We start from the raw sequence: 26800 nt of genomic DNA on the forward strand, positions 1-26800 counted from the left end.
AGATGCAAGCCCCTGCAAGGCTCCTCCCAGCCATTCCTGAGCCTCTGGGGATCACCTCCTTCTGCGCTAACACTAGGCCCCCCGCCTCCCATGTGCCATCTCCCTTCTTCTGCCCTGGCTTTTGTAACTGCTCCATGACCCCTGAAGCCACCAGCCCTGCCTGCCACGTGGGGAAAGCAACCTTCATCCATGCCAGCTGGGCACCAGCTGTTTCGTGTGACCTATCTGGGCTGACAGATTTTGCCACCTGCTCTGGCCTCTGCAGATACACAGCATCCTCTGCAGGGCCAGAGCAAGAGGATGGTGAGCTCCTTCGAGCCCATCCATCCCATGTTAGGAAAGATGGAGTTTACAAAATGACACACTTTATTCTACTGGCAGAGGATGCTGGAGGGAGCTAAAATCACTGGCCTAGGAAGCACTCCAAAATTAACAACAGGTTTTAGGTGAAGGATTTATTGGCTACCACAGGGCAATACTTTACTATTTTTAAATCATATTTCCCCCAAAACAGATGCTTAAAGTGAGCTGTGGGGATACTGGACTGTTCATTTACAAATTTCCAAAGACTTCCCTGGCTTGTCAAGACACCTGGCAGTACAGGCTCTTGCCTCCCCCAGGCTTCTGGTCAACCACTGACATTTGGGCTGAGAGACACATCCCCACTGGGTTGCTGCCCCTCATCCTGACCATGTGGCCCAAGAACTGGTCTGGGAGTCACAGTGCCTGCCCCTTAGCACTCCCTCTGGGACTGGACCACTGGACCAGCAGGATGCCTGTCAGCCACAGTGTGCACAGGAGCCATACTCACGCAGAGGCTGGGACAAGGCCTTCCAACCTGTTTACAACAACGCTGCTCAGGAGAGGCTGAGGCCTGTTTCCCCAAAGGTCACAACTGACCCTGCCCCACATCTACAGCCAGGCTTCTTGAAGCTCTCTCGGCCTGCCTCCAAAATATCAGGAGCATGAGTGCTCTAAGAGCCTTGGCTTGCAAGCTCTGATCTTCCTGTCCAGATCGCCCCCTATGAGACTGTTCTTTCTCTTACTTCCCACTTGACTCAAGAGACAGCTGTGGCTTTGATGCATTGTTACAGCTCAGTGAAGCTAAGATATATTTTGAGCCAATAAAGATGATTTCATGCTCTCTGGTCCAAGGTGTCTCCTTGGGTGGAAAAACATTTCAAAAAGACATAAGGCCACTTGTGTCTCTTCCCCAGGCCACAACCTCTCAGTAATTCCAAAGGCAAAGCTCTTCACACAAGGCCATTATAGACTGAGGCGGCCTCGGAATCCAGGGCTGATGGCCCCTTGCCCCAGCTTGGCACTGGCCAAACCATCCACACACCAAAAGCCCTTTCTCTGACATGGCACTGGCGGCAGCTCAGGCAAGGCCTTTGTCACCAAGGAAACCAAACACCATTCAGGAGTCAACGCATGATTCTCCCAAGGACACAGAAGCCCAGATGCCGAGGTGGCAAATGCCACAGCGGCCTCGTGCTGGGAAACCACTGAACATTAGGCTCAAGCCAAATACAGCACAATTTTGTGAAAGTCTAAGAACATCAATGGCCCTCGAGAACTACTCAGATAATGAGAAAGTGATGATACTGTCTCCATGCTCTGCTGGCTCTCTCCATACAGCTGTGAGATCTGTAGCAAGGGAAGACAGGCTCTCAGGATGAGACACAGAATGTTCTGGAGTCACCAAAAGTTTAAATTGTGCCAACTCCACTGTCCCTGGATGTGTGACCCTGGGCAACCCTTTAGCCTGAGCTTCTCAGAGGCCACCACCTCACCCTCCTGAGTAGTGGGAAGGGTTAGAGACCCTAAGCCCAGCATAACTTCAGGTGGCTCTTCCCTTACTCACATGGACCCAGCAGTGGGAAGCCACCAGGAGAAGGGCTGGGGGAGTGCAAGCCTGCAAACACCAAAGGGCATGACAAACCCATTGGTCCCATTTGTCATCTACCCACAAGGAACAGAGACCCAGCTGAAGACACTGGTAAAGAGGAAAAGACCGTCAGGAATACAAATGCGGCCAGATATAAAGCCCTCTCGAAAGGAGATATTTCCAGATTGCTCCTAATAGCTAAGTTGGTAGCAGCGGGCATTTTCCTGGCATGATCTTTCCATCCTATGAACCATGTTTCTGATTCTCTGGAGTTAATATTCGGTCCCGGTTTTGTTGGAAGAGTTCTAGCATTTTCCGCATGTCGTGGTCAGCCTCAATCACCTGGAAATTAAACACACGGGTCACAGGGCTGCACTTGACCTCAACATCATCCTCCCTTCACAGAGGGAAAGAGAGAAGGATGGAGGCAGGAGCGGCAGAGAAGTCCAAGGTCACAGGCAGATACAAAGGAGGGTTAGAGCAGAACAGCGCCAGGTTCTAGGTCAATTCACATTCTCAACTACATTTCCACTTAAGAATCCGGGCAGCCCGGGTGTCTCAGCAGTTTAGCGCCTGCCTTCAGCCCAAGGCGTGATCCTGGAGTCCCAGGATCGAGTCCCACATCGGGCTCCCTGCATGGAGCCTGCTTCTCCCTCTGCCTGTGTCTCTGTCTCTGTGTCTCTCATGAATAAATTAAGAAAAAAAAAAAAAGAATCCACTATGGCTGTCCCTGCAGCCAGCCCATAAATGACTTTTCCCCCTTTTCCCCTTAATCATCTTAATATTCCCCTAATGAGGGGGAAAGATAGATTTTACTTCTTTAAAAATCCAGTACAGTAATATCTCACTTTCCAGCAACCTCATGGCCTGGAAGCACCATGAGTAGAAGTATCTGAGCAATTCAAACAGATATCCCTCAGGCCACGCACAAAAGTTTGTGAGCATCCCTCTCTCAGATCCCACGCTGGACACACGCTCCCAAAATGTCTCAGTATCCATTTGCGCATCTGAAGAAGTTCAGCAGCAGCAAATTGGGAAAGGCAGGAGGGACGGGTGGAAATGACACACAGTTAGAGGTGGCGAGTATCAGCAGGAGAAAGAGGGCTGCTACACGAAGCCAACATGGGAACTCAAAGACATCAGTGGTCTGGGGCAAACAGTCCTACACACCTCAGCACTCCTAAGGGCGTCACTGTGTAACAGCCCAGACAGCAACTGGTGTTCCTTCAGATGCCCTGGGTCACCGGGAAGAGGGGCAATGAGGCTCCATGCCTGCTAGCCACTGAAGAAGGGATGGTTGCATCAGAAAGACCACCATCCCAAGTGGTTAAAACCAAAACCCACATCTGGAGGCTTCACCCATCTGGAATACTCCTTCACTGACAATGCTGGATAAGTGAGATGTTACTGTGGCCATCAGTGTAAGGACGTTGGAACAGGCCACCTTCTCTCAGGTCTGTCCAGCTGACTGTGAGTCTCATCCACAGTGAGGACCGGGAGAGAGAAAGGGCCCCTTCTACCCTCCCTGCTTCCTTATTCTAAATCCTCCAGCTCTGAAGGACCTTGCCCTTCCCCAGACTGCAGTGTGGCTGACATTCCCTGGGGCACTCCTCCTTCCAGAAAAGCCGCCAGCCCTGCCAGGGGGACTTACCAGAACAGGGGCTGCTACAGGGAAAAGATTCCCTTTGATGAGCCACTCCTCATAGAGGTGGTGAATGGCATCCAGGTACTCCTGCCAGGGAACACACACACAGACACACATAGGCACGCAGGCTGTCAAGAGCAGGGAGGGGAACAAACCTCTCCTCCAAGGATCTCAGGCAGGGGGGTGACTGTTAACGACCACGGAGCAGTGGCTGGGACGAAGGAGTCTGCAACCATCATCCTGGCTCAGGTGGATAGCATTAAAAGCAGCCACTCCCTCCATCAGGCAGCCTGGGCATCGTGACAGTGAGAGGCATCACTCCAGCCCCTACTCCATCCCTCTAGCACCACCCTGTACCACTGCTGCCTCATCCACACCCTCCCACCGGGCTTATCACACTTCCTGCCACTTCGCCATCAGCAGGGCCACCGGTTCCTTCATGGTAGGATCCCCAACCCTAGGCAGCCTCTGAACCCTCCCCTCTGTCCTTCCTTCGGGGGACTGCGGCCCTGACTGGCCTAGGGGACCCACTCCCACTGCTTCCACCCCACCAGACAACTTGTGACCTATGTGGGCCCCCTAGACCATGAAGATCAACTTCAGAAAGCACCACGATGGGGAACCCAGGGGGAAAGAGGCCCAGACACAACCTAAGCCATCAGAGCCTCTGCACCAGGCAGGACTGGATGGCGCACACTTTCTCATGCACAGGGCAAGGTGCTCAGGCCACACACAACCACCTCCCCAAGCAGTAATTTATAGCCAGCCCGGAAGCCCTCAGGAAAGCCTCATGGCCACCTTCTCATCCACCACTGAGTTCTCCCTTGGCAACGACAGATTTGTCCTGTAGGCCTTGTCAGAAATGTTAAGATAATGGCTTGGCTAATAACAGCTTGTAGGGACTCCGGACTTGTCATTTCTTCGGGACATCTGGGTCACTGCATAGAATGGCTGTGTCCTACCACAGCCCGGCCCAGCGCCGCTCTACTGTGCCCTTCCTCCAATCACTCCTACCTCCGGATTTCAAAGGAGCTACCTGGAGGGAGGCCTACGCCTTCACAGCTGGTAGCAACCTTGCTGGTGCCTGGGGAAGACAAGGCTGGGTGGGCCTCAGGGTCAAGTCCTGCAGACTCAACAGGTCTTCAAGGGCCCCCAGTCCAGCCCATCCTGAGCTCAGACCCCCAAGACATCCCTGTAAATGCCTGCCCAGCTGCTGTCTGTGTACTCCCAGTGGCATTCACATGGGGCATTCAGTTCTGTACTGAAGAACTCCTAGGTGCCAAGCTCTGGGAAACATGCTGGGGATGCAGAAGCAATAAGATCTAATCTTAAAAAGCTCACAGTTTGGGCAGCCTGGGTGGCTCAGCGGTTTAGCGCCACCTTCGGCCCAGGGTGTGATCCTGGAGTTCCGGGATCGAGTCCCATGTCGGGCTCCCTGCAGGGAGCCTGCTTCTCCCTCTGCCTGTGTCTCTGCCTCTCTCTCTCTCTCTCTCTGTGTCTCTCATGAATGAATTAAAAAAAAAAAAAAAAAAGCTCAGTTTGATGAGGGATGGGGAACAAATGTCTAAACAGTTCTGGTATGCTTGTCCTTAGGGCTGTGATCACCGTGAGCCCAGTGGTTAAGGGAGCACAATGGAGGGAAGGTCAGGGAAGGCTTCCTGGAAAAGGTGACATCTGAGCTGAAGGCAAAAGAAATCACTACACAAAGGCACATTTGTGCAACTGCATAGTGAGTGTGAGTGTGAGCATAACCACGACTGGTCTCTGTGGCCAGAACATGAAAGGCAGGGAATGGAGGGAGATAACGTCCATGAGGCAGGATCCGGGATGGCACGCTACCGGCGGGGACTTGACCCCAGACTGCAGCAAGACACCCAAGGGTCTGTGGCTGGGAAATTGCATGAGTGGCGTTCTGTACTGGAAGCTGCACCCAAGCAGCAAAGTGGAGGCCAGGTTTTGGAGGGACCATGGAGGGGTGAAGGAACAGGACAAGAAGAGCAGCCCAATAGTTACAAGAGTCCTGACCAGAGTCCCTGTGGCCCTGAGCCAGAACCCAGAAGGGCGAGGCACCGGGCAAGCGCCGAAGAGGACCGCCTCGAGCCCAGTACTGCACTCAGCACGGGGGATGTGGCTGCCAGTGGGAGGGAACATTCTAGCTCTAGCGAGGCTCCAGAGCAGGACGCACAAGCAAGCAATCTTCAGGTGGTGGACAGGACAAGCCCTGGGGACACCTGGGTGGGGAGAGGGAGCAGGGATGCGTCTGTGCGTCTGGGACCCCAGGAACTGAGGCAGGTCTGGACTTCATGCAGGGTCTCCACCCACAGAGGAAATCAGAGTTTATGCTCAGTTCCTGTTTCTCTCTCGGCAACCAGCACAATGATCTCACGGAGGGAGGGGCCGGGCTGGGGTGGAGGTGGTTTCCCGGTCATTCTGCGGGCTCACGGGCACACTCACCAGGGGAATGACCGTCTCCTCTTCCCTGCATCTCATCTGTAACCTCCGGTAACAGGTCTCAGGAGCGGTCCGGAGATAAACTGCAATTTAAAAAAATAATATGTGGTTCTAATTACCCTGTTTGTGGCTTGGAAGTGGAGGCCGGGGAGAGGGGGAAGGTAGGCATGTGGGCCAGGCGTGCAGAGAACCATCTGCCAGAAGCTCTGAGCAGGAGACGCAGACCACAGCCAGCTCCCAGCCCTACCGCTGACCGGCTGTGGGGCCTCCAGTCATCTTGACCCTCAGCCCAACTTCCGTTTTTCTTTCCATGTCACCAGCCGCCCAGGATTGCTGAGAGGCTGAAGAGGCTCTGTATGTGCACAAAGCTTAGCACGGGTTCTGGCCCGTGGGTCTCAGTAAAGGTCCCGGCTATGTCCCTCCTCCCCTCCTTGCACACTAAAAAAACCCCATCAAATCACAACAGACCCGGGAGGCACAAAGGACAGGGTGCTCCGCCAGGAGGGACCAGAAGCACCCGATCCTGTCTGCCCTTGGGGAGAAGATGAAAGAATCACCAGCGGTAAGGGCCCTGCCCGCACCCCTGCTGGCTGGCAGCCCCCCAAGCACCTCCTCCCAGCCCTGGGAGGGACGTCCGAGGGGTCCCTCACCTATCAAATCAACGGACACGTCGATGTTCTTCAGGATCCAATCAAACCATTCTGCCAGAACCACATAGTCCACTTCAGGCATCTTCCCACTATAACGAGAATTGTTGGGGTTTTATTCATCAAAAGGATCTGTGGGTCCTTCTGCGTAAAGGGCGTGGCACAGGGTACGTGGCACAGCCTCATCCATATGATATTGGACCCAGAACACCTCTGACCCTCTGCCGCCGGGGGACGTTTACGGTCTAACGCAGCAAGTGTCACAGACCTGCCGATGGGAGAGCACTTACGGGATTTGACCTCCAAGCAGAGAAAGGGGCTCTGAAGCCTGTCCCCAGGGAACAGGGACAGTGCTCAGGTTGGCAGGTGGAGCAGCAAACCGGTTTCACCTCTAGAAATTTATTTTGTGGAAATAATCACAGATGCCTGCTGTGGCACTGCCTAAAATAATGAAAAATGAAATCCTGGCACACTGATACAGCAGCAAACCATGCCTAACTGAATGGTGGTGGTGTAAAATGATACTTAATGACACGGAAAACACAAGTGAATGTTCAATGAGAACAGCAGGACATAAAATTGTGTGTAGTCTGACCCAACTGTATTTTCATGAGAATTCGTTCACACATTTTTAAAAAAGACTGGAGGGAGGGCAGCCCAGGTGGCTCAGCGGTGATCCTGGAGACCCGGGATCGAGTCCCCCGTCAGACTCCCTGCATGGAGCCTGCTTCTCCCTCTCCCTGTGTCTCTGCCTCTCTCTCTCTGTGTCTCTCTAATGAATAAATAAAATCTTAAAAAAAAAAAAAAGACTGGAAAGAAAAACAAAATGAATACGGTGCTTTTCTCTGAGCTGTGGGACTATAGGGGATTTTAGTGTTTTCTTTCTACCCTCCTGTATTTTCCAAAATCGGTAACATATTAGTTCTCAAATCAAGGGTTGGGAGGTGGGGAAACAATTACATATTTAAAATGTTAACTGAAAAAGAAGGAAGGAACGAACGAACGAACGAATGAACGAACCAAGATAAGAGACTAAGAATGCAAGAGGCCTGGCATTTCTCCCCAGCGACCCCCCCACCCCCTGGCTCCTGTACCTTTCTCCTGCCCCAAAAGGAAACCAGTGGCGAAGAGCCAGAGGATGGGCAACCTGAGAACAGAGATCTGTCAAAGGCTGGGTGATCCTCAGAGGCCCAGGAGAAGTCTTCCTTTTAACACCTCACCCACCTTGGATCCATCTTGGATCCACTCAGAGTGGATCCACAGAATCTGGCAGGACCTGCTACGGGACAGATGCTGTGCTTGGGCCCAGAGTACACAGGGGGCTTCTGGTTGCCTATCAATGGCTGGGGTGGGAGAAGAGCCCACTGGAAGGATGGTCTGGAGTTGGACTTCCACCTAGCAGGGAGGAGGGGTGCAGGGATGGGCATGGAGGGAGGCAAGAAGCTCAGACAGCTGGAGGGGAGCATCTCTGGGTGACTGACGCCACAAGCAGCCCTGCCTGGGGTCCAAATGACAGGGCATGGCACAGACTGAAGAGGGACACCCAGCCCTGGTCCCTGAGATGGTCATGGTGCCCTCAAGAGAGACCAGCTGTGCTCAGGCTGAGCAGTAAGAAAATAAACAACAACAACAACAAAAAAAAAATTAAAGGAAAGTACAGTGCCTGATAAAGAACAGCAGGGACAGAGGGGCAGCTGCTGGCGCCCTTGAGGTCTTCAGGCATCGGACCTCGGCCAGGAGACCAGAGCAGACTAACATGTGAGGGTTCCCCAAAAGAGTAGAGGAGGGCAGTGGAGGGGACAACTCCCACAACATCCTAGAGGGGACCCAAGCCAATGAAATCCAAGAACTGAAGGTAACGAACGACTTCACGACCAAAGGCTGGTACGGCGGGGGGACAGGTGGCTGCCCTGCCCCTAGTTCTTTCCTCTTACCTCCTTAAGAGTAGCCCATTATTTATTCAGGGTCTATCCACAGGCCTGCGTGTTCCAGGGAAACCTGACCCCACTCTAAGCTTCAGGGAAGGCCCAGCTGGTCTAAGAGAAATACTCTCGCCTCACCAAGCTGAGCCGATCAGGACAAGGCATCCCCTGGCCATAGGGCCCAGCCTGGACCAGTGAGACCCGAGGGAGGTTTGCAGGGGTTGATGGAAGCCACGCTTACTCCCACTCAGAGGAAGCCCCTGGCAAGACACCTACCCTCTGGCCGGCAGATGAGAGGCCTGATCCTGCCACAGCCATTTTGTCACCATGAGGGAGGGAGTTGTATTGAGGACACAAGACAGAGTAGGAAAACAGGGCCAGAGCCACTGAATGAAAGCGACCCTGAAGCCTGTCATTAAGACAGCCAGTAACGGGCACCCGTGTGGCTCAGTTGGGTAAGCGTCTGCCTTCAGCTCAGGTCATGATCCCGGGGTGCTGGGATCGAGCCCCACCTCGGGCTCCCTGCTCAGCGGGAGCCTGCCTCTCCCTCTCCCCCTGTCCCTGCTTGTGCTCTGCCAAATAAATATATAATATCTTAAAAAAAAAAAAAAAGACAGCCAGTAACAACCTCGTTGTTGAGTTGGGTTTTGGTTAGTCGTAGCTGAGAGAAGCTGATTTTAGGAAACCAAACCACTCTCTTTACAGGTTTCCCTTCGCTTTTCTTCTGGAGAACAAAACTGACTCTGAAGGAATGAGGATTTCCCAAATGGAAGCTGCTAGTCAGCCCCTCCCCTTCTCCACTAAAACACACGCTGGGTGGCCTGGAGGCCCCCAAACAGAGGAGCGACTCGGGGTGGCGGGCCAGTGGGCAGCGCGCAGGGGAGGGCCGTCGGCGGCGGGGGTCTCACGAGTCCCTGATGCGGGACAGGCAGTCTCAGACTGTACCCTGGAGGACTTCACCTGTGTCTGCAAGGGTCAAGGCACATCCTGCAGATCCCATTGCTGGGAGAGTCCCCAAAGCTGCCATTGCCAAACTGAGTCACAGCACAGAACACGGGGAGCACAATGTCAACTAAGAACCCAAATGAGGGGCACCCGGGTGGCTCAGCGGTGGAGCGTCTGCCTTCGGCTCCAGGCGTGAGCTCTGGGCAGCATCTGCTTCTCCCTCTGCCGCTTCCCCTGTTTGTGCTCTCTCTCTCTGTCAAATAAATAAATAAAATCTTAAAAAAAAAAAAAAAAAAAAAAAGGAAAAGAGAAGGAAAAAGGAAACTGAGGCCCAGAGCAGTGAAGCCCAACTCAGCCTGAGCAGGAACTGAAACCTGGGGCTCCACGGCCCCCAAACCCGTATGACCATGACATCACTTGCCCTCCCTGGTCCGTCTGCAGAAGGGGCTGCTCTGGACACTGCAGCGCCTCTTTGGGCTCAGCTGGAGGAAAGTCACAGTTCTCAGGGTCATGACATAGGCCTGAGTGTCTGGTCTAGGCCAGAGCAGGGGAGGTCAAGCCCCCAGGCCAGCCAGGGAGATGGGAGGACCTGCCTACTGTTCCAAACGCAGGGTCTTGATCAACGTCCACCTGCCCTATTGAGTCAGCGGTCTTTTCCAGCTGGGCCCCACTCAATCCCCCTACTTCTGCTCTTAGGAAAAGGTGACCAGCAATCCTGTAAAGCCTTTCCATTCAATTATTCAGCTCAGGGGCTTGGGCCACACAATTGCCTGCGTGGCCGCTGGTTTAGCCCTGCGAGGCCTTCTTGCCACCTTCAGCTTTTCATTTCAGGGCAGTGCCCACGCCTCACAAGTGCCAGTCACTGAGGAGGCAATGTAACTGGAATCTTCCTCTTTAGCAATTACCACGCTGTTCTCACACCCCTGTCCAGTGTAATTGCACTTATATTGTGCCCACCCCACACCTGCTGCTATGGGGGGCCCAGAAGAGCCAGGTCTCTCCCTGGGAAAACTCCCCACTTGTTCGAGGCCCAAACGGCAAGGACACCTTCGAGAACTTTTGCTTTAGGGGGCTGCAGAATGCCAGTATGTGGCCTGCTGTACCTCCCACCTCTCCCTCCCCAGATTCCAAGCCAAGACTGGAATGTTTCTCAACGGCTTTTGAGAAAGAGAAGAGGACCAACCCCAACACTGAGGGTCAGCAGCAACTTGCCCCCGCCCTGTGAAAGGGCTGTGTCCAACACGGTGGGAAGCCTTCTCCTTGAGCATCTGAGGGTGGGGGGAGACGTGAGCTCAGGCAGGAGCCGACACTCCACACGTGCTATCCTAGGGTCCCCAGCGCCCAGCTCAACTCCCCCTGGGAAACAGAACATCCTATTTTAGGCGTGTGCCAAGGATCCAGATAAACTCCATTCTAGCACACATTTGGTTTAGGTTCAAAATGACAGTCATCTGCATTTGGGGGGAGCAGAAACCTCTTAAAACACCTACTTTCTCAGTAACACTTCACGGTTGCTGACCCACTGCGCCGAGGAAAGCTGGCGTTGTAAGGAGAGTGACCTCGAGGAGAGCCCACACTCTATACTACCTTGCACTTGTTGCTTCGTCAGCTCTGGCTAAAAACACACTACTGTGCCTCCACGCAGAGAACCCCTGGCCTATGACTGCACCTCTCCTGGCCTAGGAGTAAATCAGGGGACCCTTAAAACAAAGAAAACACAACAAAAACCCCCCAACAACTAAAACCTGAAGCAACAAATGCAAAATGAAGAAATAATGGGCAGTGCAGGCAATAGGAAATCACGCATTACAGAACTTGCACCAGGTGGGCCAGCTGCCCCCAGGAAAGCCCGCAGGACTGGGCTCTTACTCTTCTTGACCCCAAGGAAGCCACAGGAACAAAACTCTCAGGGAAAAGGGCCTGGCATTTGGGCACAGAGTTCCTTGCCTCTGGCTGCTGGCTTCTCCTGAGGTCCTACTCCTCCAGGTGTGCTCCCCAACCAACAGGATGGCTGCCACTCACAGCTCTTGTTAGAAATGTAGGTTCTCAGGCCCCACCCTGGCCTCAGCAAAGCAGCATGTGCGTGTTACCAAGAGACACAGTGATCTGTGGGAGAAGCCCACCATAAGGACAAGTGGAAAGAGACAGAGGCCTGGCTCCTCTAAGTCGGCACCTTGGGGGCTCCAAACAGCCTGAAGCCTCTGGCCCTAAGGAGAGAAACCCAGAGGCCTCTCACCACCCCCTCATTCCTGCCGCCCCACACAGCAGAGCACGGGGCAGCTCCCCCTGCTCACCCGCCTGCCGGGCCAGGAAGGGGCACTGGCCCCGGATCCCATCTCCGTCCCTGCTTTGCCAAAAGGTTCAACGGTGCCTACACTTCAGGGCTGCCTCAAGGGCTCACAGAGGAGTGTGAAGAACCAGACAATAAATGTGGCGCCTGGCCTGCCCCTCAACCACTTGAGCAAACGCCTTTGTTTCCAGGGAATACAGATAACCGGGTCCAGGTCACAGGGGAAGCACCTGCGCCCCCCTGAGTTCTAGGCACCTTCTGAACCTGGGGACTCTGAGACACTCGGCCAAGGAGGGGGTACTTCCCACGCCACACGCTGAGCAGGCTGTTTGCTAGAGACGCAAACACAAGAACACATTATAGAGCAGACTGCAAAGTCCACATACATTTCTAAGACAAGAGAGGAGACCTCAAAGCAGCTTCCGGTTTGTTAGCCAGCTTCTTCGGGCTCTAGGGGCTCGGAGGGCAGGGGAGAGGCAGCCACCTGCGGGAGAGTTCCTTGGCCTCTGGAGGACGACACTGAACGGACTGAGGAGCACAGCCTCCCCCATCTCCCTGAAACTGAGGCAGCAGACGGCCGCCCCCCAGGCTGCCGCAGTGTTCCCAGCAGCCTCTGCAGTGCCCAAGGCCACCCATCAACCAGCAGCCTCTGGGCTGCACCAAGTGATACCAGAGACCAATCTTCAGGCTCCGACAAGGACTGCAGGGGAATCCATGCTCTCCCGAGGCTGCAGGAACTTGAGCCAATTAGATCCGGAGAACAGAAACTTCCCAGGACACGATAAACCTCTCCTGTGGTTCACTGCCCCACACAAATCCTAACCACAGGTACCAAGCTAAGGCATAAATATGAAGTTAACAAGGCAGGAGAAGAGCTCGAAAAAGTTAAAAGCTATAGTCTTTTTCCTACACTCCCCACAAGATAGCCCAGGGCAAGGGACCTACGACCTCAACCATAGCCACGGATATCAGGACACGAGAACCACCCATCAGAAACGCTGCAATGAGGGGATCCCTGGGTGGCTCCGCGGTTTAGCACCTGCCTTTGGCCCAGGGCGTGATCCTGGGGTCCTGGGATCAGGTCCCGCGTCAGGCTCCCTGCATGAAGCCTGCTTCTCCCTCTGCCTGTGTCTCTGCCTCTCTCTCTCTCTCTCTCTCTCTCTGTCTCTGTCTCTCATGAATAAATAAAATCTTTTTTTAAAAATGCTGCAATGAAAGACTACAGGCGTGAGTACCCAAAGCCCATGGACATCAGTTAAAACTGCCTCCTGAGAAAACAGAGACAAATGGCTCCTGGGGAAATCTGCCAGGTGTTGGGCAGCCTGCAGGTAAGGGATAGGGGGTTAGCTGGTGAATTTTGTGAAGAGCAGGGTAGACAGGACTTGCATAAGGGGCACAAAACCTAAACTAGGCAACTGCTGCATAAGATCTCCAGAGATAGACGACAGGAATTAGAGAAGGGGAGGGCTTAGGGAGGTTTAGGAACTTGGCCATGCTCACAAAGACCGCAAATTCCAAAGCCAGGATGGGGCCCAGGTTCTCCGAACTCCACACCTCACTTTCCCCGCTGGGCCTCTGGTCATTATATTCCCAGTTACCCTCTTCAAAGAAAGCCAGTGGTGGCCACACAGAAGTGGCCAAGCTGATGGCAATTATAAGACAGAGAGTCTCGCTAGATGAAGGGCACAGAAGTCCCACCCCGCTGCCCAGGGTCCACTCGTCGGCCTACTCGTCTGCTTTCATCAGAGCAATAAGCAAACACTGGTGGGGCTCCTTTGTTCCTTCTCGTCTCTCCTCTGCCTGTCTTCCCTCTGGCAGAGACAATGATGAGCAGGGAGCAAAGGAGAGCGAAGTGCTGGGTAAACCTGTGGTGGACACCTTGGCCCCACAGGTGAATCTCAGGCAGCTGGGGGAAGATGGGGCTCTAGCATCAGGACCACTCCTGCTGGAAGCTGGGAGGACAAAGCTACAGTCAGAACCTGCCCTGGCTAATGTCCTGACCCCATGGCATTAGTCTAATGCTCCGAATGGATGGGAGCAGAGGCTCTCGTTTTGGGGCCACACAGGCTAATAGGCATGATCCACGGCAGCTCAGGACCAATGGGAGAAGCCTTTATAGGGGCCCCCTCAGAGGAAAGGGTGTGAAACAGCTGGGGCCAGAGCCTGGGGAACAGGTCTGGCTGGAGACCCAAGAGCGGTCACACATCCCATCGCCCACCCAGCAACAGCTAACCATATGGCCCAGGTGCGGCCCCATGCTGGGTTCATGCTAGGCAAGTACAGCTGACATGCCCCCTGTCCTCGAAAAGCTTATGGTTCAGCTGGGGGTGTGGGGGGAGACACAACAGACAATTGAACAAATAAACATAAACCAAGTTGAACCACATGTAACTGCCATTCTTGTAGGTCAAAACTGGTCAAACGTTAATAATTTCATATGGTTCAACCTACTCAAAAGTTGTCTTATATACTATAAAGAAAAACAACAGAAAGAAGTAATTAAAAATGAGAAAGAGGGGCACCTAGGTGGTTCAGCCGGCTAGGCATCTGCCTGTGGCTCAGGTTGTGGTCCCAGGGTCCTGGGATTGAGCCCCACACTGGGCTCCTACTCGGCCGAGAAGTCGGCCTCTCCCTCTCCAACTGCCTCTCTTCTTCTTTTATTTTTTTTAATTTTATTTATTTATTCATGAGAGACACAGAGAGAGAGGCAGAGACACAGGCAGAGGGAGATGCAGGTTCCATGCAGGGAGCCTGACATGGGACTCGATCCCGGGTCTCTAGGATCACACCCTGGGCCAAAGGCAGGCACTAAACCGCTGACCCACCCGGGCTGCCCTCTGCCTCTCTTCCTGCTCATGCTCTCTCACTCGTTCTCTTTCAAATAAATAAATTAAATATATATATTTTTTTAAATGGGAAAAAGGTCCAACCCATCTAGCCAGGGTGGCTGGGGAGGGCTGGAAGAGGCAACACTCAGGACAGATGAGAAGGAGCAGGGAGCCAGCATGTAGAGAGTGGAAGACGGATGTCAGGACAAACCTGACATCAGGACCCATCTGTGAGGGAGCGATAGCAGCACCCCAAGCTCAGGGCAGGAAGAAGCAGTAACGCAGAGGTTGGCAAGGAGAGGGCGACCAGGCACACAGCTACCAAGGAGAGAGGGGTGTGGAAGGAGTCGAAGCTTCAAATAGCATCCTGTAGCCCATCTCCCCAAGACCCCTAAAATCAGCAGTCAACTGAGCACAGAAATCAGGAGGGTCCCAAGCTTCTGACACCTCAGCACTGTGGGCCACCAGAAGTCCCCTAACTATGTCTGTATGAGAGTCCACTCCCATGAAGGCAGAAGACAGTTTGGAGTGAAATTATAACAAACGCTGTGCATAACATCCTAGACTGAATGCTCTGTTGCTCTAGGTCTTCACCCAGCCCCACATCCCACTTTCCCATGTCACCCACATGGGCCCTCCCAACCTGTCAGACTGGGGTCGGCTAGCGTGACCTGCTTTGGCCAGTGGGATGTTAGCATATGTGAAGCTGAAGCCTGAAAAGCACTCATGCATTTCTGCTGGTGCCTTTTGCTCTCCATTGTCACCATGAGAAGTGTCCAGGCTAGCTTGCTGGTCCCATAAGGAAGATGAGCAGCAAGGAGAGAGGAGTCACCCCGGTCACCCTTGCCAGAGCCATCCTTGACCAGACAACCCCCAGACGTATCACTGGGCCCAGCTGCCAAGGTCAGCAGAGTCATCTGGCCAAACGCCCTAGATGCCTGAGCAATCAATGCAGAAAGTTGTCTGCCACCGAGGTCCAGGGGCTGGCTGTTACAGAGCATTACTGTGGCAGGAGCTAACAGATACAACCCAGTAGGTACTCAATATCTGTCACATGAATCCATATGTTCCAGTTTAATTTCTACAAAATTAATGATTTTATAAATAATCAATGGTGTGAACTACGGTACCTTCTATATAGGTTTTCTACAAAAATATATCTTGCGCTGTGAATCGACCGCTCCATCAACCGTACAGGTGATGTCTAAAAGAAAACAAAGTGATTCACCGACTCAGGTCAGGAAGGCTTGAAGAATGCGTGTTGCTTCCCCCGCCTCTGGTCTCTGCCAAATACAAGATTAGAGAAGCTGTGGGAGTGAGGCAGACACCAAAGCAGAAGTGCGGGTCTGACACGGGCCTCGCCTGCACTGTGCCCTCAGTCCAGGACCCTCCCCACACCCTGATGTTCAGGGGCCAGTGCGACAATGCAGGGACTGATGGGTTCAGCAACCGCAGCCTTTCACGGGAGAGGTGAGGCTCAACTGGCTTGTCGACTTGGGGAAGTGCTGGAAAAACTGCCAAGGGCTGTCCAGCAGAGTGTAGTCAGGTGAAAAGTGTGGTGATTATGGAGCCACACAGTGTGCATCTGCTTAAGCAGACGGATCTGTATGTCGGAGGTAGGGCCCCAAGAGGGCTGGGATGTGGGTGACATTCCGGGGGACTCTGCAAATCATCGACCGAGGGCCCGCAAAGATGTGAGACCTTGGTGCCTCCTCACAGGGCTGGCTGAGGATCACTGCAGCCCTCTGGAAACTGGGAAGGACTGTGCCCAACTTGGCAAACCCTGCTCTCACTCAGCCTGGCCCACAGCACCCACGGGACCTGGACCAGCAAATCACACGCACGTTCAAAGCAATAACCCAGGAATTTCCTGGCTCGCTCTCTCCTTGTGTTTATCTGTCTGTCATCTTCCTTTCCATTTTTTCCATCGTCTCCTTATCTATGACTCTCTACTGCCCATCTGCTAGCTCCCCGCTCAGCCATCTCTCCTTCCACTCCTCTTTCCTTGTCTGTCCATCTCTTTCTCTCCATCCTTCATGTTAGATTTCCTTAAATAGATAAAAACATATACGTCCTCTTATATTCAGACCTTAGATACAATTTAGATTTGCAACTGAGTGCCTGCTCAGGGGAAGCAGGGTGGGCAAAGGCGAAAAGTGCCAACCTCACAGGCTCTGATCTGTATCATGGAGACAGATATTTGGGGAGAAAGAAATTCATATGGATCTGCTCCTATCTTTCCATTTTTAAAAGATGCAGATTTAGGGATCCCTGGGTGGCGCAGCAGTTTGGCGCCTGCCTTTGGCCCGGGGCACGATCCTGGAGACCCGGGATCGAATCCCACGTCGGGCTCCCAGTGCATGGAGCCTGCTTCTCCCTCTGCCTGTGTCTCTGCCTCTCTCTCTCTCTGTGACTATCATAAATAAATAAAAGTTAAAAAAAAAAATTAAAAAAATAAAAAATAAAAGATGCAGATTTAGGGGCACCTGGATGGCTCAGTTGGTTAAGCATCTGCCTCGGCTCAGGTCATGATCCCAGGGTCCTGGGGTCTCCCTCTCCCTCTGCCTGCCACTCCCCCTGCTTATGCTCTGTCAAATAAACAAATAAAATCTTAAAAAAAAAAAAAGATGCAGATTTGTAGAACGATAGCTACAGTCACAACCCCCCAGCCCTGGATCAAACCATCCAGCAGAGTGGGCGTGGCAACATCACTGGCCGTAGGGATCTCCCGTCTCCTTCATGGAGAGTACCCAAAGCTGGCCTTTCAGGCTGGGCTTCCAATGCTGAACCAGAGGAGCCAATGCAGCTCTCCTCAGCCAGTCTCTCTGCTAAGAGACTCTGCTCCCATTCCCAGGCCTGTTGATGGAAGGGGTCGAGGCAACAGGTCTGTGCCCTGCGATCTGCCCCAACACCTGACTGGCACAGGGCTAGGCACAGGACCCAAGCTGAGCCAATCAAATTCTTTCACCCAATAATATGAACCAAGAGCCAGACCTCATGAAGGTTAGATCAGTGGTTCTCAACATGCAAACAAACAAAAGCATGCATTAAAATCACCTGGAGAGCTTGATAAACACAGATTGCTGGGCCTCATCTCCAGAATTTCTGGTGCACCATGTCCGGGATGGGGCCCGAAAATGTACATTTCTAACAAGTTTCTGGGTGCTCCTGCTGCTCCAGATCCAGGCACACTTGGAGAAGAACTGAGGTAAATAACGTTGAGCCCAGGAGTGGTCAGGTTGTGAAGACTCGAGCTCACAGTGGCACACCTAGCTTAGGTTGCTGGGTGGAGGCGCTGGAGGCCGGACCTCGGAGAGTGCAGGAACAGGAGCCCTTGGCCCAGGACACACAGGAGGCTGAGCAGCGCTCCAGGTCTCTCGCAGCTTCCTCGTGAGGTCTCCTTCCCTGGCTACCATATACCCCCCACATGAAGAACGCTTTCAGAAGGCTGAAGCCAAGCATCTGAAATGTACCTGAGGACGAGTATGGTGGTCCAGCATGGTGAGCTGCACGTATGTCTGCAGTGTGAGGCCCCAGCGACAGGCATCGCGGTACATCAGACCCTGCACAGGGGAAAATGCAGCATGTTACCTCAAAGAGCTCTAGCTGTAGGACTCTGGTCTCTTCAGTCACGGCCATCTCTTGACACCCCAATGGGGTTGCAGTGAGGCGAGGGATGAACCCAACGTGGTCACAGGGCTCTCAGGACAGTGGACAGGCACCAGGGCAATGACAGGACAACTAAGTAATGGCCATAAGAGGAGCCTCTATGAAGTCCTCAGGGAACACTCCATCAGTCAGGGTTTACAGGGCCCCCTGAAGTCACTTCTCCAGCCAGCAGTCAAAGTGAGCCTATTAAACCTCAGTCAGCTCTTGTCACTCCTCTACTCAGAACCTTCCAAGGACTTCCTGCTAAATTCAGAACAAAATCCAAACCCCTTACTAAGGCTCACAGGGCCCTAGGAAATCACTGCCACTTTCTCTTGTACCCCCCTCCCTCTGACTCAATGTGCTTCCAATCACGTGAGCCTCCTGAGTGTTCCCCCAAACACCCAAGCATGACCCCACCTCAGGGCCTTTGCATTTGCTGTGCCTTCTAACCACTCTTGCTCCAGATACTTGCACTGCTCCCTCCATCCCGATGTTTTAAGTCTGCGCTCCAATGTCACCTTAGCAGAGATGCCTTCTCCAACTATCCTATCCAAAATAGCAGCCCCATGCCCATCATTCTCTCTTGCCTGTACATAAAAAACAGTCCATGTTCCATATTCCACTTGCTAATAATCTTAAATTCTGCCCTTTTCAGCATGTTTGCTTTTTCTTTTATTCCCCTCTCAGTGCTAATGAATTGAATTCTAGTGCTCTGCCTAGAAAACTGTGGATTCCTACCTGCAGGTGAAAGAAAATCTGAGACAGTTAGGAGAAACCCTCCTTCTTGTCTGAAGTCTGCACGTGTGCATGCACACGCACGCACACACACACACACACATACACTTTCCTGCATCAGCAAGCTGATTCGGATAAAGTGATGAATTAAGACTTCCCAAAACTATCAAACTTGCCCTTCTGTCCAGAGTGAAAATGTGTGTCAAGATATCTAATTCTTTAATATTCTGTGTTATAAAACTGTCATTGGAAATGCTCTTTGTGAGACACCGGGTGGCTCAGCAGTTGAGCACCTGCCTTCGGCTCAGGGTGTGATCCAGGAGTCCCGGCATTGAGTCCCACATCAGGCTCCCTGCATAGAGCCTACTTCTCCCTCTGCCTGTGTCTCTCTCTCTCTCTCTGTCTCTCATGAATAAATAAATAAAATCTTAAAAAAAAAAAAAAGGAAAAGCTCTTTGTATCATGGAGCCTCAGACTCCTGAGACTGGGCCTATGTCCTGTGAAATGTCATCTCTGAGCCCTAAGGTCTATGACCTAATTGTCTGACCTAATAATCCAGTCCTGGTTCCCAGAGAATATGAGTGTTTGTTATGTCCAAAGAGAATGACTGACATTCCATCGTCTCCCACATGCATGGAGGGGCAACTCTTTTTATGTCTCTGAGATTCTTTATTCAAAGACTCGAAGAGTCTTTGCCATATTTAAATAATATCCTTTTGCCTGCATTAGATGTTTTCGTAGCTTCTATCACCACCCACCAAGTCACACAGCAAACTGTCTTCTGCCTTCTTGCACCAGAATATTAGGCCAAGAGAACAGGAGCTTGGAGGTGCTCACTGGCCCTAGTGCCTAGGACAGTGTCAGGCACATGGGAGGCATGCAGTAAATATAGGTAGAATGAATGAATGAATGAATGAATGAACGAACGAACGAATGAACGCCCACTAAGTGCTTCACAGAATGCTATGTTCTAGCAAACTACAGTTACCAAGTTAGACACAGTCCCTGCCTCTAGTGGAACTCAGAGTCTAAAGAGCCACACAAGGAGATGTCATTGGTGTTGCTGGAAACGAGGAGATGATAGCACAAGCTCCTTGGTCCGTGGGTCAGACTGTGATCTGTCATTTGCCAATGGTATCTCCTCAGGCAACTTATTTTAGCCACAGTTCCCTCACCTGAAAACTAAAACTAATCATCCCTCCATCACAGGCAGGAGCCCAGAAGCAACATCCGTTTCTTCAGCTCCCTCTTAGCGGACTTAAACCCCACCCCTCTCTTTCAAGCAGCCAGAGCAGAGCATTCTCCCTGGGGCAGGAAGGGTAAGGGGTGCAAGCAGAGCATAGCTTGCTTGGTCCACCCAGACCAGGCTGGTCCACCTGGCTCCAGCGTGAGGCAGATTCAGCCCAGGACATTGCCAAGTGCTAACCCAAATCAGAGGTTTGCCAAGGAAGCTGGTTACTCAGAGATGGGTCCTAGGGCCGGGCCTGAGGAGACCTCAGTTCCAACAGGTTCTTCTAGAAGAAGGCAGGGGTGGAATGAGCAGCAGGAAACGGACACCGCTGGTAGCCAAGGCTGACCACTGGGATAGGTCTGGGACAGTGGACCCCGTGATGTGCAAACACCCAGCCAGGCCTCGGAGACCGCTGACCTCAGAACACAAATACGCTGTCATGTTCCATCTGTCCCCTCCCTCTTCTCCTCCAGGCCAGCTTCGAGCCAGCAAAGGCCTGTGCAGGGAGGGGGCAGGCTCAGGCACCAGCACCACCATTCCCAGCACTCAGGTGGAAGCGGGCAGTTCATGCAAGAAACAACACACCCACCAGAAGGCTATGGCCACGGACATTTCTCCACTTGGGCACCGGTTCCTGTAACACCTGCAAGAAAAGAAAACATCAGAGCTCTGCAATTCCTCAGGACACGGGCTCCCAGGGTGGACCATGAGAGCCAGGCAACCATCTCTGTGAAGCCACAACTCCACCAGAGTGGCTTTCTCACGTGACTTTCCAAAGTGACCTGAGGACACTGTCCTTTCCTGAGTGCAAGTCTACACACATGCCGCCCTTCCAGCTGCCTTGGGAGCTCCCTCCCTTCCCTGAGGGCAAGGCAGTTCATTCGATCTCTCCTCCATGTGCTCTATCCTAGCCCGACTGTGCCCATGTCAGGCTGGCCAGACAGGAGACAGAAGCCAAGAGGGAAGCTACTTGCAGCACTTCCAGCTGTGGCCTGAAGCCCAGCTGCCCTGCTGGGGGCTCTCCTGTGACCTCAGCAATTTGCACCCCCCGCTCCACTTCCTCCCTTGGGTCTCTGCATTGGGCATGCAGACAGTAAGAATCAGGTTTCATTAGTTCACTTCCTCAACTGTGCCAGAGCCTCTCTAGGGGTATAGGTACATGCTAGAAAGGATTTAAATGGGGTTCTTGCAGCCAAGATTTTGAGAGTACCTGGATCCATCCAGGGACCGGAAAGGGCATGTAAGCGGGTTCTATAGGTCACTAAAGACCAAAGGAAAGCAATGTATGGGACCCAGGAAGAGTAACTCCCCCCACCCTTCTACTCCCCTGACCAGAGGCTGGTCACAGGTGGCCCTGACCTGTGCTCCATCTATGGCTCTACCATCCAACACTTACTGAGGACTCACTGTGCTAGGTGCCATGCTAGGCAAGAGTCCCTGCTTTTATGAAATTTTAAACTTAGGGCACCTTGGGGTGCCTGGGCAGTTCAGTGGGTTGAGCGTCCTACTCTTGGTTTCAGCTCACATCATGATCTCGCGGTTGGGAGATGGAGCCCCACGTGGGCTGCGCACTCAGCAAGAAATCTACTTGAGATTCTCTCTCTCCCTCCCTCTCTGCCCCTCCCCCTACTCAGGCACACTCACTCATGCTTAAAAAAAAAAAAAAAACAAAAAAACGTACTGTGAGAAGCAGGTCTTAATCAGATCATCACAGACATCACATATTTTCAAGCCCTGAGAAGTAGTATGAAACAAGGGTATAGAAGGACCAGAAGAATCTACACCAAGAAGGGTAACCTAGCTGGGGAGGTCAAGAGCAATGAGCTGAGATCCAAAGGTTAAGTGAGGTCTTCCTAAAGCCAACGAAGTTCTTTACACTACAGAGGTGTGGTCTCCAGAGCCAGTGAGCCCAGGCTGGGATCTGGCTCGACCACATGCTAGCAGTGTGACACTGGCCATTCATTTACCTCACTGAGCCTGTTTCCTGCTCTGCTACCGAGGGAATAATTGTACCTACCTCATAGAGACTACTCTCAAAAGACGGCAAAGCCAATTAGACGGTAGAATGAAGCCTTAACACAGTGCCCAGTATATAGTATTATCCTCGTTAGATGCGGACTCTTGTTATTATTATTTCTGTTGTTGTTCCCTGGCTCCAAGGTCTTAGATGAGAACATATGTGCTCTTCAAATGCCATGCAGAGTTACACTACTCAGGACAAGCATGTCAGGAGTCCCTAAGACCCCTGCTTCCCCAGGTGTGATGACCCACTAGGAGGATGCACAGGACACAGCACATAGTGGTATTCACAGCTAAGATTTGTACGGGGAGAGGATACAAAACAAAATTGGCAAAGAGAAAAGAGTGGATGGAAAAAAGTCTGCAGGGAGACCAGGCACAAGTTTCCAAGGGGCCTCTTGCAGGGGAGTCACACAGGAAGCAGTTAACTCCCTCAGCAGCAAGCTGAGACACCACGTGTGAGGTCGTGTCTACCAGGGAAGCTGGCCTAAGCCCAGCAGTTCAGGGATTTTATCAGAGTCCACACATGTAGGCAGGCTCTGGCCGGCACATGCAAAAATTCCAGGCTCCCAGAAAGAAAGCAGGTGTCCAGGATAAACCATATGGTTTGCACAAGCAGTTTAGGCACAGAGAGCCATTTCTATCAGTTAGGAAACGATGGAACGCTCCCAAAATCTAAGTTCCCACACGCCAGCCAAGGGCCAACGTTGCACATGAGCCTGTCTGAGGACAGTGGTCTTGGGCCTGCAAACTCTTTTCTGCACAAACAAGATGAGGGCTACAGAATGTTTATTCTTTTTATCAAACCATAGGCATATATTTTTTTAAAGGATTTATTTATTTATCTGAGAGAAAGAGAGAGAGAGAGAAAGGAGGAGGGGCAAAGGGAGAGAGATGAGCTGACTCCAGGGTGAGCAAGGAGCCCATGTGGGGCTCGATCCCAGGACCCTCAGATCATGACCTGAGCCAAAATCAAGAGTCGGATGCTTAACCGACTGAGCCACTCAAGTGCCCCTCAGACCATATATATTTTTAATAGAAGTAAAAAGCAGAGAAGGGAAAGAAGGAAAGAAAATACCTCTAAACGTATGAAAATTGTAAGATCTACAGTAACAAAGAAGAGCCAAAATTGAAAAAAAAAATGACACCATTAAACTAAAATCTACCAAGAAGAAGAGTCAGGGTCTTAGTGTAGAAGCACTTCTCCAAAATCTATGAGGTTATTCTGACTGACTGGGCTATAAATAAACTAGAGATTACGTTAATTGGCTACCCATGCTAATATTCCCCAGCCTGGACACAGATACGTCGGATTAACACTGCAACATTCCAGCCACTCTTACCAGCCTGACTTCCTTTCCACAGTAGACCCCTCCTAAGCCGACGGGAAGCCTATGCCCACAGTGTCCAACACAGTGGCTATGAGCCACGTGTAGCTATTGTAAACTTCAAATGTGAGCAGGCCATACGTCTAAAATACGTTCCAGATTTCAAAGACTTGGTGTGAAAAATAGAATACAAAATAGCTCATTGAGGGACACCTGGGTGGTTCAGCGGTTGAGCACCTGCCTTTGGCTCAGGTCACGATCCTGGGATTTTAGGATCAAGTCCTGCATCAGGCTCTCTACGGGGAGCCTGCTTCTCCCCCTGCCTGTGTCTCTGCCTATCTCTGTGTGTCTCTCGTGAATAAATACATAAGACCTTTTTAAAAACAGCTCATTGATGATTTTTACACAGATATATGCTGACATGATAACATTTAGAATATGTTGTATCAAATTAAATATTCTTTTGGGATTTGGGTTTTTCTTTTTTTTTTTTTTTTTTTTTAGTAAAACTATTAGGAATTTTATATTACCTATGTGGCTTGCATTATATTTCTATGGGATACAGCTGCTTTACACCCTCTATAAGTCACTTCCATCCAGCTTTTCCAGGTTGTCTTGAACCCAGTGTAGAGGCCATACCTCAATGTCTGTTGTGTTGGAGAAGAACTCCAGGCACGTCGTCTTCCCGCTTGCAATATTGCCCTCAACACAGATCTAACAAAAGATAAATGCACATTAGAATAAAAAATTAAGCACTGAGGGGAGTATCAGGGAAGAATTTCTAGGGAAGGGCTCAGGTAAAACAGCATAAATGATTCAGTTCAAGTCTTCAATGTGCACACAAAATTTCCCCCATGGGAAATTTCCAAGGTCCCACCATGAGCAGTGGGAATCACAAACTGATTCCCACTCCTGGTGGCTGGCTCCAGGCCCACCACGGATGGCCACCAAGTCACTGCCCGCCTAAAATCCCTTCCTAGACCATACACAGTTTGCTGTGCCCACCATAGCTCTGCCCTTCCCTAGCTCAACCCCTCAGACAGATTTTAGGCCCAAGTGTCCTGCCTCCTTAACCAGAGTACCTATGTGTTATGTGGTACCTAACTCACTGCTTTACACAGGAAAACATGGACAGCAAAGTAATTGGGCAGGAGAGGGCTTGGTTGAGCACCTTGCTTCAGGCCAGGCCATAAGATGGGTAATGTAGACCATTACCACACTTGACCGTGACAGCTAAGCAGTGAGTCCTAACATTTTCACAGAAGAGAAGAATGAGGCTTGTAGAAAGGACTTAAGCAGAAAGGACAGCTTGAACCCACACTGCTCACACTAACTGAGAGAGGGCTCACAGCCATCAGGGCACAGTGACCTATAAACCTAGGCGGGAGGGGCACCTGGGTGGCTCAGTGGTTGAGCATCTGCCTTTGGTTCAAGTCATGATCCCAGGGTCCTGGGATCGACTCCCGCATCAGGCTCCCCGTGGGCAGACTGCTTCTCCCTCTGCCTGTGTCTCTGCATGAATAAGTTAATAATATCTTAAAAAAAAAAAAAAAAAAAAAAAACAGACTGGAGGAAGGCAGAGAAACATGGGCCATGTAGATGGCTTGCCCAAGTCAGAGGGCTTGGCCAAGGAAAGAGATGGAAATGCACGTAGGTCTGTTAGACCCTTTTCATGACCCCAGGGAAGCCTGTCATCCCCCCCACATAACCCACGCGGGGTCACAGCGGGCCGTCTCACCTTGCTCCCCCCACTATAAACTCTGCCAGTCACCTGTGAACGTTCCCTCCCACCTCGATGTTAACAGGATGCTAACAGGTATCCGGGAGACCACACATTCCCACTTCTACAGATGCTGGCCCCCCTCTGGGTCTGGGCCCCCAGCTCACTCCCTCAGAACAAGAAATGGCAGAAGGAACCTAACAGACACACAAAAGGCAGATCCCATCAGGGCCCTAATGTATTTGTTGTCTTATTGCTGTTCTTTAAGGGAAAGGACTTTTTATCTTCCTAGAAAACGTAGAAGAGCTCAAGTTAGACACTGTTCTGCAGAGACTTGGTTCCTTTCCTGTTCACTGCAGGGAACAGAGTGATTAGAGGAGACCGTCATCCAGAAGTTCCTGTTCCTATTCTGTGGTGGTGACTGACTTCCCGTTGCAGCTCAGCACAGATATTCTGACTTCTGTCCCGTGGGACGTCCTCTGGGCACCTCAGTTCGTCAGCTCCCAGCCCCCACATACAGCTCCTCTTCCTGTTCCAGTCCTCAGGAGAGGCTGCACCATCCACCCCTCAACACCCCGGGGTGTCTCCGGCCCTCACCCAGCAACTTCTCCAGGCCCTGCTTCCCAATCATCTGCAGAACCTGGCCTGTCTCCCTAGCTCCCAGTTAAGGCCTCTACCCTACACGGCTGGAGCAGCCTCCCATTGGCCTCTATGCCTTCCAGTCTGGCCCAGCAGTGCCCCCAACCCTACCCATGGTCCGCCACCATCTCTTCCTTTTTTTTTTTTTTTTTAAGATTTATTTATTCATTCATTCAGAGAGAGCGAAGAGAGAGGCAGAGACACAGGCGGAGGGAGAAGCAGGCTCCATGCAGGCAGCCCGAAGTGGGACTCGATCTCGGGTCTCCAGGATCACACCCCAGGCTGCAGGCGGCACTAAACCACTGCGCCACCGGGGCTGCCCCCCCCCCTTTTTTTTAAGATTATTTATTTATTCATGAGAGATAGAGAGAGGCAGACACGTAGGCCAAGGGAGAAGCAGGCTTCCTGTGGGGAGCCTGATGTGGGACTCGATCCCAGGACCCCAAGATCACAACCTGAGCCAAAGGCAGACAGACTCTCAACCACTGAGCCATCCAGGCATCCCTCACCACCATCTCTTCCTGAGAGGCAAACCAGATCACATCCGGTCGAGTCTTTTAGGAGCCCTAGGTATTGGGAACCTATCTCCAGTCCCTCCTTTTCAGCTCTCTGGGGACTGACTGGAGTCTCAGGCCAGCAGGTTCTCTTCCTTCTATGACTCACACTTGCAACTTCCTCTGCTCCAACACTCCTGCCTCCCCTTTTGCTTCATTTCCCAGGATGCTTCAAGGCTCCCCCAGGCTTCCCTGAGTCCCTGTCCTCTGGAAGCCCTGCTCCCTACTCACAGCCTCCAGAATCACTGCTATTCTAGAACTACTAAGGTCCTATTGATTGCCTTGCTCCTCATCAGACCAGGCA

At 52.0% G+C, this 26800-nt stretch overlaps 1 protein-coding gene across 4 annotated transcripts; it reads right to left on the bottom strand.

Moving 5' to 3' along the window:
* Window positions 1-440: 440 nt before the first annotated feature.
* TK2 (thymidine kinase 2) lies at window positions 441-24292 on the bottom strand. Of its 4 annotated transcripts, none has more exons than XR_013373563.1 (9): window positions 24223-24292; window positions 20826-20879; window positions 18093-18182; window positions 15750-15823; window positions 6638-6726; window positions 5991-6070; window positions 3543-3623; window positions 3062-3126; window positions 441-2233 (listed from the first exon to the last, which is right to left on the bottom strand). XR_013373563.1 is itself a non-coding variant. In XM_077885868.1 (8 exons), exons 3-8 carry the CDS (start codon window positions 18174-18176, stop codon window positions 2135-2137), a joined length of 507 nt encoding a protein of 168 aa, XP_077741994.1. In that variant the 5' UTR covers window positions 18177-18182; window positions 20826-20879; window positions 24223-24292; the 3' UTR covers window positions 441-2134. The 4 variants fall into 4 exon arrangements, 2 of the variants coding, with proteins under 2 accessions (XP_077741994.1, XP_077742001.1); XR_013373562.1 differs by having other exon boundaries at window positions 3062-3173; XM_077885868.1 differs by lacking the exon at window positions 3062-3126.
* Between the last annotated feature and the right edge of the window lie 2508 nt (window positions 24293-26800).

This window comes from Canis aureus, chromosome 3 (genome assembly GCF_053574225.1).
Source record: "Canis aureus isolate CA01 chromosome 3, VMU_Caureus_v.1.0, whole genome shotgun sequence".
Taxonomy (NCBI): Eukaryota; Metazoa; Chordata; class Mammalia; order Carnivora; family Canidae; genus Canis; species Canis aureus.

What these genes read in the sequence shown, in the direction of transcription:
- TK2 (XM_077885868.1), bottom strand. Translation starts at nt 18,176, where the DNA reads ATGTACCGCGATGCCTGTCGCTGGGGCCTCACACTGCAGACATACGTG. An exon ending in ACCACCATACTCGTCCTCAG is followed by an intron (nt 15,824 to 18,092) that starts GTACATTTCAGA and finishes GTTTTCTTTTAG; the next exon opens with ACATCACCTGTACGGTTGAT. An exon ending in CGTGTCCGTTGATTTGATAG is followed by an intron (nt 6,071 to 6,637) that starts GTGAGGGACCCC and finishes TTTAAATTGCAG; the next exon opens with TTTATCTCCGGACCGCTCCT.